This window comes from Carassius gibelio, chromosome B25 (genome assembly GCF_023724105.1).
Source record: "Carassius gibelio isolate Cgi1373 ecotype wild population from Czech Republic chromosome B25, carGib1.2-hapl.c, whole genome shotgun sequence".
In the NCBI taxonomy this organism is placed as follows: Eukaryota; Metazoa; Chordata; class Actinopteri; order Cypriniformes; family Cyprinidae; genus Carassius; species Carassius gibelio.
The window spans coordinates 16,422,598-16,435,606 of NC_068420.1; the positions used below are offsets into that span (position 1 = coordinate 16,422,598).

The 13,009-nt window shown below is 34.9% G+C and overlaps 2 protein-coding genes across 2 annotated transcripts; one reads left to right on the top strand and one right to left on the bottom strand.

Annotated features, from left to right (window-relative positions):
• Positions 1-24: 24 nt before the first annotated feature.
• Positions 25-5,587, bottom strand: LOC128014271 (N-acetylgalactosamine kinase-like). Its single transcript, XM_052597709.1, has 7 exons — positions 5,536-5,587; positions 4,547-4,617; positions 4,326-4,444; positions 4,148-4,246; positions 3,078-3,140; positions 1,068-1,246; positions 25-162 (listed from the first exon to the last, which is right to left on the bottom strand). Exons 3-6 carry the CDS (start codon positions 4,440-4,442, stop codon positions 1,124-1,126), a joined length of 402 nt encoding a protein of 133 aa, XP_052453669.1. The 5' UTR covers positions 4,443-4,444; positions 4,547-4,617; positions 5,536-5,587; the 3' UTR covers positions 25-162; positions 1,068-1,123.
• Positions 5,588-5,595: 8 nt separating this feature from the next.
• Positions 5,596-12,875, top strand: LOC128014270 (COP9 signalosome complex subunit 2-like). The gene is made up of 13 exons (XM_052597708.1): positions 5,596-5,746; positions 6,152-6,265; positions 6,344-6,421; positions 7,063-7,188; positions 7,304-7,393; positions 7,594-7,671; positions 7,760-7,934; positions 10,230-10,408; positions 10,724-10,776; positions 10,883-10,980; positions 11,093-11,175; positions 12,018-12,076; positions 12,158-12,875. Exons 1-13 carry the CDS (start codon positions 5,693-5,695, stop codon positions 12,300-12,302), a joined length of 1,332 nt encoding a protein of 443 aa, XP_052453668.1. The 5' UTR covers positions 5,596-5,692; the 3' UTR covers positions 12,303-12,875.
• Positions 12,876-13,009: the final 134 nt, after the last annotated feature.

Below are 13,009 nucleotides of genomic sequence, written 5' to 3' on the forward strand. Positions count from 1 at the left end.
AATAAACTCTGCTTCTCCAGAGCAGCTCGACGGCCGTCAGGCACGCAATACTGCTCTCTCACTGTTTGGAGAAAAGAATCTATTCGTTCTCTGGGTACCATGGAAACTGTGCAGCCTCCCCATCCTGCTCTGGTTAGCCTCGACCCCACGGCACCCGCCTGCCTGTGAAGAGAGCAGCAAGATGTGGCTAAAACACTAGTTCATTAGACAGACTCGCCAATCTCCATAAGCCTGACTCATTCAGCTCAAACTATTTCAGCATCATGTAATAAATACTGGTCAAAAGTTAGATTTTTATATGGTTCTGAAAGAAGTATCTTATGCTCACCAAGGCTGAATTTATTTGATTACATTTTACAGAACTGTAATATTGAGAAATATTGTTACAATTTATAAAAACGGTTTTCTTTTTAAATATAATGTGCCGTAAAATGTAGTCTATTCCTGTGATCAAAGCTTCAGTGTCACATAATCCTTCAGAAATCATCTTTTTTGCTGCTCAATTTGTGGAAACTGCTCAGAAAGTTCAATAGAATAGATATATTTGTGTGTGTATATACATGTACTGTATATCTCTATATAGAAAGTCCTTTTCTTACTTGACACAATTTTGAATGGTAGTGCATCATGGTTTGCAATAAATATTAAGCAGCAGTAAATGTTTCTTACATTGATAATGTTAAAAAATGTTTCTTAAGCAGATCAGCGTATTAGTCTGGTTTCTGAAGGATCATGTGACACTGAAGAATGGAGGAATGATGCTGAAAATTCAGCTTTGATCACAGAAATAAATTCCATTTGACAATATATTCAAAAAGAAAACAGGAATTTTCAATTGTAATAATATTTCACAATATTACTGTTTTTACTGTATTTTTGATCAAGTTAATGTAGCCTCGGTGAGCAGAAGTGACTTATTTCGGATCATTAAGAAGTTTTAATTGTTCCACATTTTTGACCAGTAGTGTACATGGATGGAAATTAAAATGCATATTAAGAGAAACATGTTTTTATATAATATTGTAAAGTGTATGTGTGAAACGGCATGTCCAGCTGGTCTCACTCACAGACATGTGTCCACCAGCTGGTCCAGCTCAGGGCAGCTGCATTCGGCTTCGGTTCATCAGATCGCCCAGCTGAGCGACGGCGCTGGCAGGGGAAGAGTCACACACAGCCTTAAACTGCAGGACACACGCAGCCTCGCCGTACACGTGCATGGCACGCTGGTACAATTTACAATGAGTCGCTGAGGTAAAAACAGAAGAGGTCTGTCTGAGTAATCATATATGCCATGCGAACTGCTGTCCCACAACCAAAAAATTATTTAAGTAATTCAATCTTAGATGTTTATTAAGATCTTTCCATCTGTTGAAACCCACAATAATATTTAACATTTTATTAAGCTTGATATATATAAAATCATCATTTATTGGGTACTTTCAGTTGGGATGTGGCTGTCTCGAACCCTAACCCCTGAATTTCAACTTATGAAAACTATATTTACAATTTATTTATTTATTTTTCATTGATGTAAAAATAATCTTTTTGATTCTTTTAAAAAGTAAAAAAATATACTTATATTTTAATTGTAAATTATGAACATTTTTGTAAAAAAAAAAAAAAAGTGTCCCGCATTTTTCACGTCACTACCGAAACAGTGTACGTTTTAGTCCATTGGCCGAGACTTTAGCTATAACCCTAAATTTATGATCAGGAAATATTCCAGTGTCCCTCTCTCTCATAACTACTAGATTAGAGGAGGTACATTTTAGGTCAACTGAAAAAGTCAATTCAGTTTAATTCAAAAGTCTTAAAATCTGTGTGTAACGTTAAGGAACATCACTACCGAACACCTGTTTTTGCATTAACCACACTTTTTTGTTAGTTATTCCATAATATTTATTCTAGCTAACCATGTGCATAGTCGCATCTTTGAGCTAGGTTCAAAAGTATCTAAAATTGTCACTACCAAAACATTTGGTGGAGTTTCGGTACTGACATCTTTTTTTTTTTTTTTTTTTTTTTGTTATCCCATAGAATTGTCAATACTGAAACATGTCATCATTGTTTCAGTAGTGAGGAAAGGGAAAACATAATCCACATATTTGGAGGAAATAAACAAGATTTTAGTAAAGTTATGCAATTTTATTGGATTTTAATATGTTTAAGTAGTGCTTTAGTATGCAAGTTAAAATTCAATAATGTGATGTGGACACTACCAAAGCATTATGGTCATTACCGAAAATGTGCTGTCACTACCGAAACATGGGATGTTTTGTCAAATATAAAAGTTTACTGAATTACCAACTAAGATGTTATGATAGTTTCTCGTTCAGTGTACGGTATATTAAAATGAATGAATCCTAGACTTCGAAATCAGTATGATCAACTTTTTGCCTTTTACAAAGAAAACGTGGATTCAAAATACAACAAATCTCATAAATGACCCTTGAAATATTGTTAAAAATGTAATTATTGATTTAAAAAAAAAAAAACATTAGAAAATAGAAATGTATATTTACAATTTAGATGCAAGCAAAATCTTAATAGGTCAATATAACCCTTCTAATTAAAATATTATTACTGTGTTTCGGTAGTGACAAATTTGTGGAGAGGACAAATATTCCAAAACTTTATGAAAATACAATATGAGAATTAACTGCACAATTACTGGAAATTTGTACCTTGGACATTATACGTTTTGCAAACATTGAATACATTTTTTCAAGACGTGTTCCAACTCCACTTTGGACCAGTTCTGTAGAATGGCCCATCCAGTATATACACATATATAGGACACACTTTACAGTAAGGTCCCATTAGTTAATGCATTACCTCCAGTTCTCAAATTCTTTTGTCAGCTGAACCCCTTAGATGTAAATTATATACTTAAACCCCTGAGATTTATAGTTAATATATCAAAATTAACTATATAATGTATAAAATAATTGAATATAATTTAACATTAAGTGTAAATCATAGTATTATCCCCAATATAAGCTAATATATGAGACTGTTTTCCCAATAAGACCAGGATGTATATATTAATAAAGTAAGTAGTGTTGATTTAGACTCACCTGCAGCTCCTTCTGCAGCTTCAGCAGACCACTCCAGTCCAGGCCGCGCGCCACAGCCAGCATCTGCAGAGAACCATTACCATTTCCTACCATTAAAGGGACAGTTCACCCCAAAAATTCTGTCATTAATTACTCACTCACCCTCATGTGGTTTCAAACCTGTGTGACATTCATTCATCTTCGGATGAGTAATTAATAATAGTGTTTACATTTTTTAGGTGAACATACTAATCCAAAATATCTAGAAAGTAGACTTAAATGAAAGCTAGAACAATTTTGGGGAAATTTCCTCCTGTGTTACCAGATACTTATTAGTGGCAAAGCACTGACGCTTATTATTATTAAACTTCTTCTGGATTTAAATCGACAGATTTATAGGTCTCAAAATCTGGTGCCAGTTTTTCAGAAGTGAATCATCATCTCAGCTGCTGCAGATGATCTCAAAACTCCTTTTTTACACGTACAGTACATTTGGTTAAAGCGCCACCAACTGGACATCATGTTAAACCCACTCCACTGTACATTATGTACACTACCTTTTAAAAGGCGGAGAAATCACATTAAATGTACGATGTTACAAAGATTAAGATTTCAAAATACACACTTTTTTTGTTTTTTTGTTCATCAAATAAACCTGGAAATCTGTAGATGCACAGCGTTAAATAAGAGTCCCTTTAAAAACTTTGCAGTTTATGAAATAAACTCATTGTATTCATGTTGGTTTTACATGGTTTAAAAAACATACCATATTAAAATGTCATGTGGTGTAATAAAATAAAAACACCCTGAATACATATGAGAGTACACATTTTTAATGATCATATCAATATATATATATATATATATACATGTATACAGTTGGAACACTTGATAATGCCCACAAAAAATATCCAAGTGAAATATATGTTATGTTTTTAAACTTGATTATCATAAAAAAAACATTCTGTCATTATTTTACATAAATTGATTTTTTTTTTGTGGTCACAAAAAAGAGGATCAGCTATTGACCCTTATACCAAAAATGAAACAAATAGCATATATTGAGAGAAGAAATATGAAACATGGCTTACTGTCCCCTCCTCTGCGAGAAAAGAAATGGACTGATCCATTCCTAACCCCTCAGTGCCAATATAACGCTCACACTGGGAACACGTCTCTGCAAGAGTCACCTGAAATCACATCAGTGCACATCTATGATCAGCAGCAGTTGTGTGTAATGCATGTAAGGGGGTTTACAGTAAGGGACACCTTAGACAGAGACTTCTGATTGGCCTCCGTCGAGACCAGAGCAGCACAGCACACCAGGGCACTGGAGCTGGACAGACCCGAGCTGGCCGGGATAGTCCCGTCTACCATACAACACATCCCTGCCAAAGAAGACAAGCTCAAGTGCTCCTGCATACACCAGGTCAAGGGTCAAACGACTGCATGAAGCAAGTATGCATTACAAGTAATGTTAATCATCTCACCTGGATTCCTCTCACTCCAATGAGGATCGTCTCTGTCAATGGAGATGCCATCCACAGACACTGTGAAATCCCTGAAATAAAGAAATAAGTAGGCAAGCTAGAATATGGAATATTATTCTCTCTATAGAATAAAAATACAAAAAGGTAATTGTGCCTTTAAACTCACAATTTTGACATTTTTTTTCTTTTGCAATTGCAAGTTTCTAACTTTCAATTCATACTTTGTAATTGCAAGATATAACCTCCCAATGAGAAAAAAATGTTTTAATTGGGAATTTACTGTATTACTGTATTATTAAAGTCTGAATTATAAAAAAATGAAACAATTAGGCCTACCTTTTTTTACAAATATATAGATATTTTCATTCTGAGACAGAAATAAGTATATTTATGGAATCTTATTTTTGCCACATAATGAAAATATATTTTAAAAAAGGGGAGTAAGGGTGACTTTTCATCTCACAATTGTTTATGTATATATATAATCACAATTAATTCATTTACTTAACTTGCAAATGCAAGATAAAAACTTGCTTCTTAGGGAAAAAGTCTGAATTACAAGGTCATAACACAATTGCAAGATATACAAATTAGTAAATTTTATTCTGTGGCAGAAATAAGGGTTCATAAAGTAAGTTAGTATTTAAGTTTATCGATTATTATTTCAATCACAGAATAAAAATATGAAAAAAGGTAACTGTGACTTTTTATCCCACAATTTAGACTTTTTTTTCTAGCATTGTGAATTTTAACTTTTTTTCTAAGGATTAAAAGTTTATATCTCATAATGGCAAATTATTAACTCACGATTCTGAATTTCTAATTAATAACTTTATTATGTGATATATAAACATGCAATTCTAAAAATAAAAAAAAACTTTTATTTTCATTAAATAAGCTTACATAAAATTAAATAATAAATACATTTCTGCAAATAAATGTTACCAATGACATATTATTAAACTTATTTCTGTAATGAAGATAGTTACTTGTATTTGGGCTCAGTGTTGGCCAGCTGGATTGCTTTGGAGTCACTCACAGAAACTGGATTCGGAATCACTCGGCAGGAATCGGAAACTGCGCGCGCAGCGTGATGTCAAAACGCGTTTCCGCAGTGCATTGTGGGTAAGAGTCTCTCCGGTCAAAATGTCTGACATGGAAGATGATTTCATGTGCGATGATGAGGAGGATTATGACTTGGTAAGACTGTTTAAAACAAACGCAAATCTAAATGCATTTGATTTAACGCGAAGCCGACATATTAACATGAAAAGGCGTGTTTATAGGCGCTTAGTTTCGGTTGTTTAGCAGGTGGCTAGTTTGCTAATGCTGCAAAGATGAACCCAAGAAATAAGACAGCCTTAAGTAGTTTTATTTGAGGTTCTTTAAGAAATGTGATGTATTTACGAACCTGACTCTGTTAGCTCGTATATAGATAATTTACTGAGAAATAGATTATTACATATGTACAGTTTTACAGTTATAAATAATCAGGTTAATTGTTAAGCATTAACACACAATATATACAATACACAGTATCTTTCAAGGCGTTTCACTGTGTGTGCAGTGTCTTGTTCATTTACTCCTACCGTGCTTTGACTTCAGGAGTATTCAGAGGACAGCAACTCTGAGCCCAATGTTGATCTGGAGAACCAGTACTACAACTCCAAGGCCCTGAAGGAAGATGATCCTAAAGCAGCCCTGAGCAGCTTCCAGAAGGTCAGACATAAGATCTGTCAGAGTCAGGATCTGTGTGTGATTCTGTGAAGGGTGTAATCACTGTTTTCTGTTCTGCAGGTGCTGGAGCTGGAGGGAGAGAAGGGAGAATGGGGATTCAAAGCACTGAAACAGATGATTAAGATCAACTTCAAGCTTGTGCGTAACAATAGTAGCTTAAATTATTTATTAAATAATACACACACACACACACACACACACACACACATACATATATATATATATATGGTGGCATGTGAGAGTTTTGGGCACCCCTTGCAGAATCTGTGAAAATGTGAATAATTTTCAAAGAATAAGAGAGATCATACTAAATGCATGCTATTTTTTATTTAGTACTGTAACATAAACACATAAGCTGGTGTTTTTTTTCTTCTTCGGGGGTGTCAGGGGCGTTGCCCGTTATGTCGTTTGTGTTATTGGGCTACCTTGTTGAACGCATATCATTATATTCCACAATTTTTTATTTATTTTCCAAATATAATTAATTACTCCAACGAACCGTTCGGTACATAATGCGTACCGCGTACCGAACCGAAAGCCTCGTACCGAACGGTTCAATACCAATACGCGTATCGTTACACCCCTAATATGTATATATGTGTATATATATATATATATATATATGTATATGTGTTTTTTTTTGTTGCATTTTTATAATTTTCATATGTTATCTAACATTTCTAAACCGTGATACTAATATTAATAATAATACATTTTATTATTATGTTAGCAGTGCACTATAAAATCAGATTTTTTTGTGTGTGTGTGTATTTTTACAGACAAATTTTCCAGAAATGATGAACCGGTACAAACAGCTTTTGACATACATCAGGAGTGCTGTCACCAGAAACTACTCGGAGAAATCCATCAACTCTATTCTAGATTATATCTCAACCTCCAAACAGGTATTTAAGTGCATTTTAAACTGCTTTCTGAATTCAGTAATATATTTGTGATAGTAAGTCATATTATTTAAAGGCTGTTAAATATTAAATATAATTTCTCTTTTCATGTTTCTAGATGGACTTGCTACAAGAGTTTTATGAGACCACACTGGAAGCATTAAAAGATGCCAAAAACGACAGACTTTGGTTTAAAACGAACACCAAGGTTTGTGCAACAGCAGTGCATTCTGTATTTCGATTATTTTACTGAGCAGATGCTAGTGCGCACTTATGTATCAGGAACAATAATATGCTAAATACTATGATAATTCTGGTAATGCCGTTTACATTATTGCTGGTGCAAGCTTCAGAAAGACTCAGATACTGCGAGAATATTGCTCACTTCTGTTTCTCTGGTTCATGTAGCTAGGAAAGTTGTACCTGGAAAGAGAAGAGTTTGCAAAGCTCCAGAAGATTCTCAGGCAGTTGCATCAGTCATGTCAGGTAGAGTAAAGAATCAGTGTTGTGTAAATAAGAAAATCTTCTTGAGACATCTTCTGTCACTTTGAAATGGATTGATGCTCTTAATTAGACGGATGACGGAGAGGACGACTTGAAGAAGGGCACTCAGCTGTTGGAGATCTATGCTTTGGAGATTCAGATGTATACGGCACAGAAAAACAACAAGAAACTCAAAGCCCTGTATGAGCAGTCATTACACATTAAATCAGCCATCCCACATCCGCTCATCATGGGGGTCATCAGAGGTAATGGACACACTTTAGTCTGGTTTAATGTAGAGATGTAGTTATGAAAACTAAGACATGGAAATTAGTTTTTAGTTTTGGTTGATTTGTTTTTTTTTACTATTGTTTGTGTTTTACTATTTAGTTAGTGTTTAATTTTAGCATGGATTGTTTTGGTTTGGTATACCATTGCAAAATTTGTGAAGGCGTGGAAATAAGTATTTAGCTTGGGTTTTGGTTTGTTTTTTTTCTTTTGTGTGTAATGGGATAGTGGGTTAGTTTTTTGTTCTGTTTATAGTTGTGGATTTTGCTTATACAGGTGCTGATCATATAATTAGAATATCATCAAAAAGTTAATTTATTTCACTAATTCCATTCAAAAAGTAAAACTTGTGTATTATATTCATTCATTACACACAGACTGATATATTTCAAATGTTTCTTTTAATTTAGATGATTATAACTGACAACTAAGGAAAATCCCAAATTCAGTATCTCAGAAAATTTGAATATTGTGAAAAGGTTCAATATTGAAGACACATGGTGCCACACTCTAATCAGCTAATTAGCTCAAAACACCTGCAAAGGTCTTTAAATGGTCTCTCAGTCTAGTTCTGTAGGCTACACAATCATGGGGAAGACTGCTGAATTGACAGTTGTCCAAAAGACGACCACTGACACCTTGCACAAGGAGGGCAAGACATAAAAGGTCATTGCAAAAGAGGCTGGCTGTTTACAGAGCTCTGGTCCAAGCACATTAATAGAGAGGCGAAGGAAAGGAAAAGATGTGGTAGAAAAAAAGTGTAAAAGCAATAGATATAACCACACCCTGGAGAGGACTGTGAAACAAAACCCATTTAAATATGTGGGGGAGATTCACAAAGAGTGGACTGCAGCTGGAGTCAGTGCTTCAAGAACAACTACACACAGATGTATGCAATACATGGGTTTCAGCTGTCGCATTCCTTGTGTCAAGCCACTCTTGAACAACAGACAGCGTCAGAAGCATATCGCTACAAAAAGGACTGGACTGCTGCTGAGTGGTCAACAGTTATGTTCTCTGATGAAAGTAAATTTAGCATTTCCTTTGGAAATCAGGGTCCCAGAGTCTGTAGGAAGACAGGAGAGGCACATAATCCACGTTGCTTGAGGTCCAGTGTAAAGTTTCCACAGTCAGTGATGGTTTGGGGTGCCATTTCATCTGCTGGTGTTGGTATACTGTGTTTTCTGAGGTCCAAGGTCAACGCAGCCGTATACCAGGAAGTTTTAGAGCATTTCATGCTTCCTGCTGCTGACCAACTTTATGGAGATGCAGATTTAATTTTCCAACAGGCACCTGCACAGAGCCAAAGATACGAGTACCTGGTTTAAGGGCCACGGTATCCCTGTTCTTAATTGGCCAGCAAACTCACCTGACCTTAACCCCTTAGAAAATTTATGGGGTATTGTGAAGAGGAAGATGTGATATGCCAGACCCAAGAATGCAGAAGAGCTGAAGGCCACTATCAGAGCAACCTGGGCTCTCATAACACCTGAGCAGTGCCACAGACTGATCGACTCTATGCCACGCCACATTGCTGCAGTAATTCAGCCAAAAGGAGCCCCAACTATGTATTGAGTGCTGTAGATGCTCATACTTTTCATGTTCATACTTTTCAGGTGGCCAAGATTTCAAAAAATCCTTTATTTGTATTGGTCTTAAGTTATATTCCGTATGTCACGTCACTATTCAAATTTTCTGAGATACTGAATTTGGGACAAATTAGTGACATTAATTGTCTGTTATAATCATCAAAATTATAAGAAATAAATGTTTGAAATGTCAGTGTGTGTAATATTTTCACTTTTTGAATGGAATTAGTGAAATCAACTTTTTGATGATATTCTAATTATATGACCAGCAGCTGTAGTTGTGAAGATGAAAAAATGGAAATTTGTGTTTAGCTTGAGCTGGTTTAGTATTTGTTTTTCATTTAGTTTTTGTTTGTGTATAATTGGACATTTTGTTTGTTTTGATATGTTTGATATTTTTGATGTTTTTGTTTGTTTGTTTTTGCTTTGTGTACAAATGGAAATTTAGTTGCGAAGATGTCGAAATTTGTTGAATTTTTGTCTGTGTGTATAATTGAAAAGTTTTTTTTTTTGTAATGGCTACGTTTTGTTTTTTATTTCGTGTACAATTACAAAGTTTGCGTTAAGTTAGTTGTGAAAATGTGTGGAAATCAGTGTTACGTTTGGGTTGATTGGAAAGTTTGGTTTGGATTTTGAACTGGAAAGTGCACTAATTTGGTTTGACATGTGACTGTTTCTCTTTAGAGTGCGGCGGTAAAATGCACCTGAGGGAGGGAGAGTTTGAGAAGGCGCATACAGACTTTTTCGAAGCTTTCAAGAACTATGACGAGTCTGGAAGCCCCAGGCGAACCACTTGCCTGAAGTACCTGGTCTTGGCCAACATGCTGATGAAGTCTGGAATCAATCCATTTGATTCTCAAGAGGTATAAGGTGGCAGTCAGCACAGGCCCATGTGGGATCTCATTAGTTTACCGTCCCATCATTAGTTTACAAAGTTCTACACGTTCTTCATTGTTGAATGTTCCTTTAAGGTTGCTTATATTGATCAATAGTTATGTAATACTCTTAGTTTTGCTTGACGTACATGATTTAAACTTAAATAGCAACTTATTTCCCCCCAGAATCAGAGCAGGTAAAAGCACAAAGCTGCAGATCTCATCTAGGCCTGATCATAGATAATAAAAACACTGTGGTATATGATATAACTACTGATTCTTTCTTTATGACTCTGTGACTAGGCAAAACCCTACAAAAATGATCCAGAAATTCTAGCGATGACAAACCTGGTAAGGTAAGTGTGTACATTACTTTTCATTTCTCCATTTATCTGGTCCTCTTCTGTTTTTTTATTAATTTATTTTATTTTATGGTATTAATTACCTATAACTTGCTCCTAGTGCCTACCAGAACAATGACATCACAGAATTTGAGAAAATCCTAAAGACGAATCACAGCAACATAATGGACGACCCCTTCATCAGAGAACATATTGAGGGTCAGTTTGGGCGGCTTTGGCTTTAAACATTCACATTTATTTCATAAATCTCATGCAACAAGTGTGCATTCAAAAAGTACATATTAATTTTGCTCCTTGCTTTTTCTTTCAGAATTGCTACGGAACATAAGAACACAAGTGCTCATCAAATTGATTAAGCCTTACACTAGGATACACATACCATTTATTTCAAAGGTAAACCTATATTATATTTAGGGCTGGGCAAGTTAACACGTTATTATTGCATTAACTTATTAATTGATGAACGCCGATAATTATTTGATCACGTGTTAACAGTTTTTCTTATTATTATGAAAGTCCATTCATAAATATACATGAAGCACGTATCAGAAGATCTGCACTCCGGCGCGGTTAGCGTTCACACTCACTGATCTATATATAACTGAACTGTGCTCTTGCCCACCTCTTCCAACTGAGCCAGGGAGCGATCACACTAGTCAAACAAACCAGGCTTTGGGGGTCAAGTGTTGTTCCGTGCAGCACTCTGCTGAGATGGGTCCCATGATCCTGCAGGTCTCTAAAAGCACGGTGCCTGTTATAATTATGATCAAGGCTCTGGACTCTGAGCAGAACTTGTTTTTCTATAACAAACTATTAAATATTTTCTATAAAAATGTTAGTGTCCTGGCAGTGACAAATAGCTTGTTTAATATTTAATTTAATTACATTCATATTATAAGGTAAGATTTACAAGAAATATTTTTACTGCTACTATGTAAAAGGAACACTGCTGTAAAAAGCACCTTATTTAAGTATTAAGTGCAAACTGAATGTTATTGTACTATAACATTTGTTCATATAGCAGTAGGACTACGTTTAAATGAAAAAAGGACACAATACACTACTTTTGAATGCATTATTAGTTTTGTGCATAACATTGTGATTATTCACAGACAATCATTTGATTAATCACGATTAAACATTTTAATCATTACCCAGCACTAATTATATTATATTATATAATATATTATGCAATTTTAATATAATGTTCCCTGTTTTTTTTGTGTTTTTTTTAGGAATTGAATATTGATGTTGCAGATGTGGAAAGCTTGCTTGTGCAGTGTATTTTAGACAAGTAAGTATAATACTTTTTTAATATAGTAGAAAAGGTAAATAAATAAAAAAAAGTTTTATCTGATGTATGTCTTTCTTTCAGCACAATCAACGGTAGAATTGATCAAGTCAATCAGCTGTTGGAGCTCGATCACCAGAAAAGAGGCGGAGCTCGATACACCGCCCTGGACAAATGGACCAATCAGCTGAACACTCTCAACCAGGCCATTGTTAGCAAACTGGCTTGATTTGACACTGACGATCCTGCAAAAAACAAATTGACCCATCGGACAGCTGGTCGACTCGAGGCTGTCAGTGACATTAACTACTTTCAAGGCCTTTACTCTCCCGATCACAGGAGGAGGAGCATAATTCAGCTAGTTTGTATTTTTACAGTCACTTAAGTCAGTTTTAAATGTCCTTAACAGAGCAGAGGTTCCCACAGAGGATGTCTGCTGTACTGAATTGTTAGGTCTCTAATATGAACATGTTTGCATCATCTAAAAAAATGTTTCTTTAATAGCACATGTTGGCACATGGCAGACATCTAAGAGGCATATGTTTGTCTTTAATGGAAAGTGTGAGGACATGCTGTGTTGAAAGTGAATCATTTATTTGTTGAACTTTCTCTTGTCAGAGTCAGCATGTTTTACTTGGTTTGCATAGACTTCAGCTGAGGAGTTTTATGCAGTTGCACTGCAGCACATGCATATTTAAAGTCCTCTCACCAAATATTACAGATCTGTTGAAAGCATTATGCTGTCTGAGCTGTTCTGTTTCACTTTTCAACTACAAAAATAAACTTGCTTCAGTGAAAAATGTCTCTGTAATGGTGTATGATTTTTATTTTATTTTTGGTTAAAAAAAAAAAGTTTAATGTAAAATTATATATAGATATATCCATTATAGCTACCATAAATTGTTTAATATTTAAATATAATTTTTTTTTTAAATG

Bases quoted from the DNA above. Each gene is read 5' to 3' on its own strand.
- LOC128014270 (XM_052597708.1), top strand. From the start codon at position 5,693: ATGTCTGACATGGAAGATGATTTCATGTGCGATGATGAGGAGGATTAT. The intron at 5,747-6,151 runs GTAAGACTGTTT...CTTTGACTTCAG, and splicing joins ATGAGGAGGATTATGACTTG to GAGTATTCAGAGGACAGCAA. The intron at 12,077-12,157 runs GTAAGTATAATA...TCTTTCTTTCAG, and splicing joins GTGCAGTGTATTTTAGACAA to CACAATCAACGGTAGAATTG.
- LOC128014271 (XM_052597709.1), bottom strand. From the start codon at position 4,442: ATGTGTTGTATGGTAGACGGGACTATCCCGGCCAGCTCGGGTCTGTCC. The intron at 4,247-4,325 runs GTGTCCCTTACT...ATGTGATTTCAG, and splicing joins ATCAGAAGTCTCTGTCTAAG to GTGACTCTTGCAGAGACGTG. The intron at 1,247-3,077 runs GTGAGTCTAAAT...TTTTTACCTCAG, and splicing joins AGCTGCAGAAGGAGCTGCAG to CGACTCATTGTAAATTGTAC.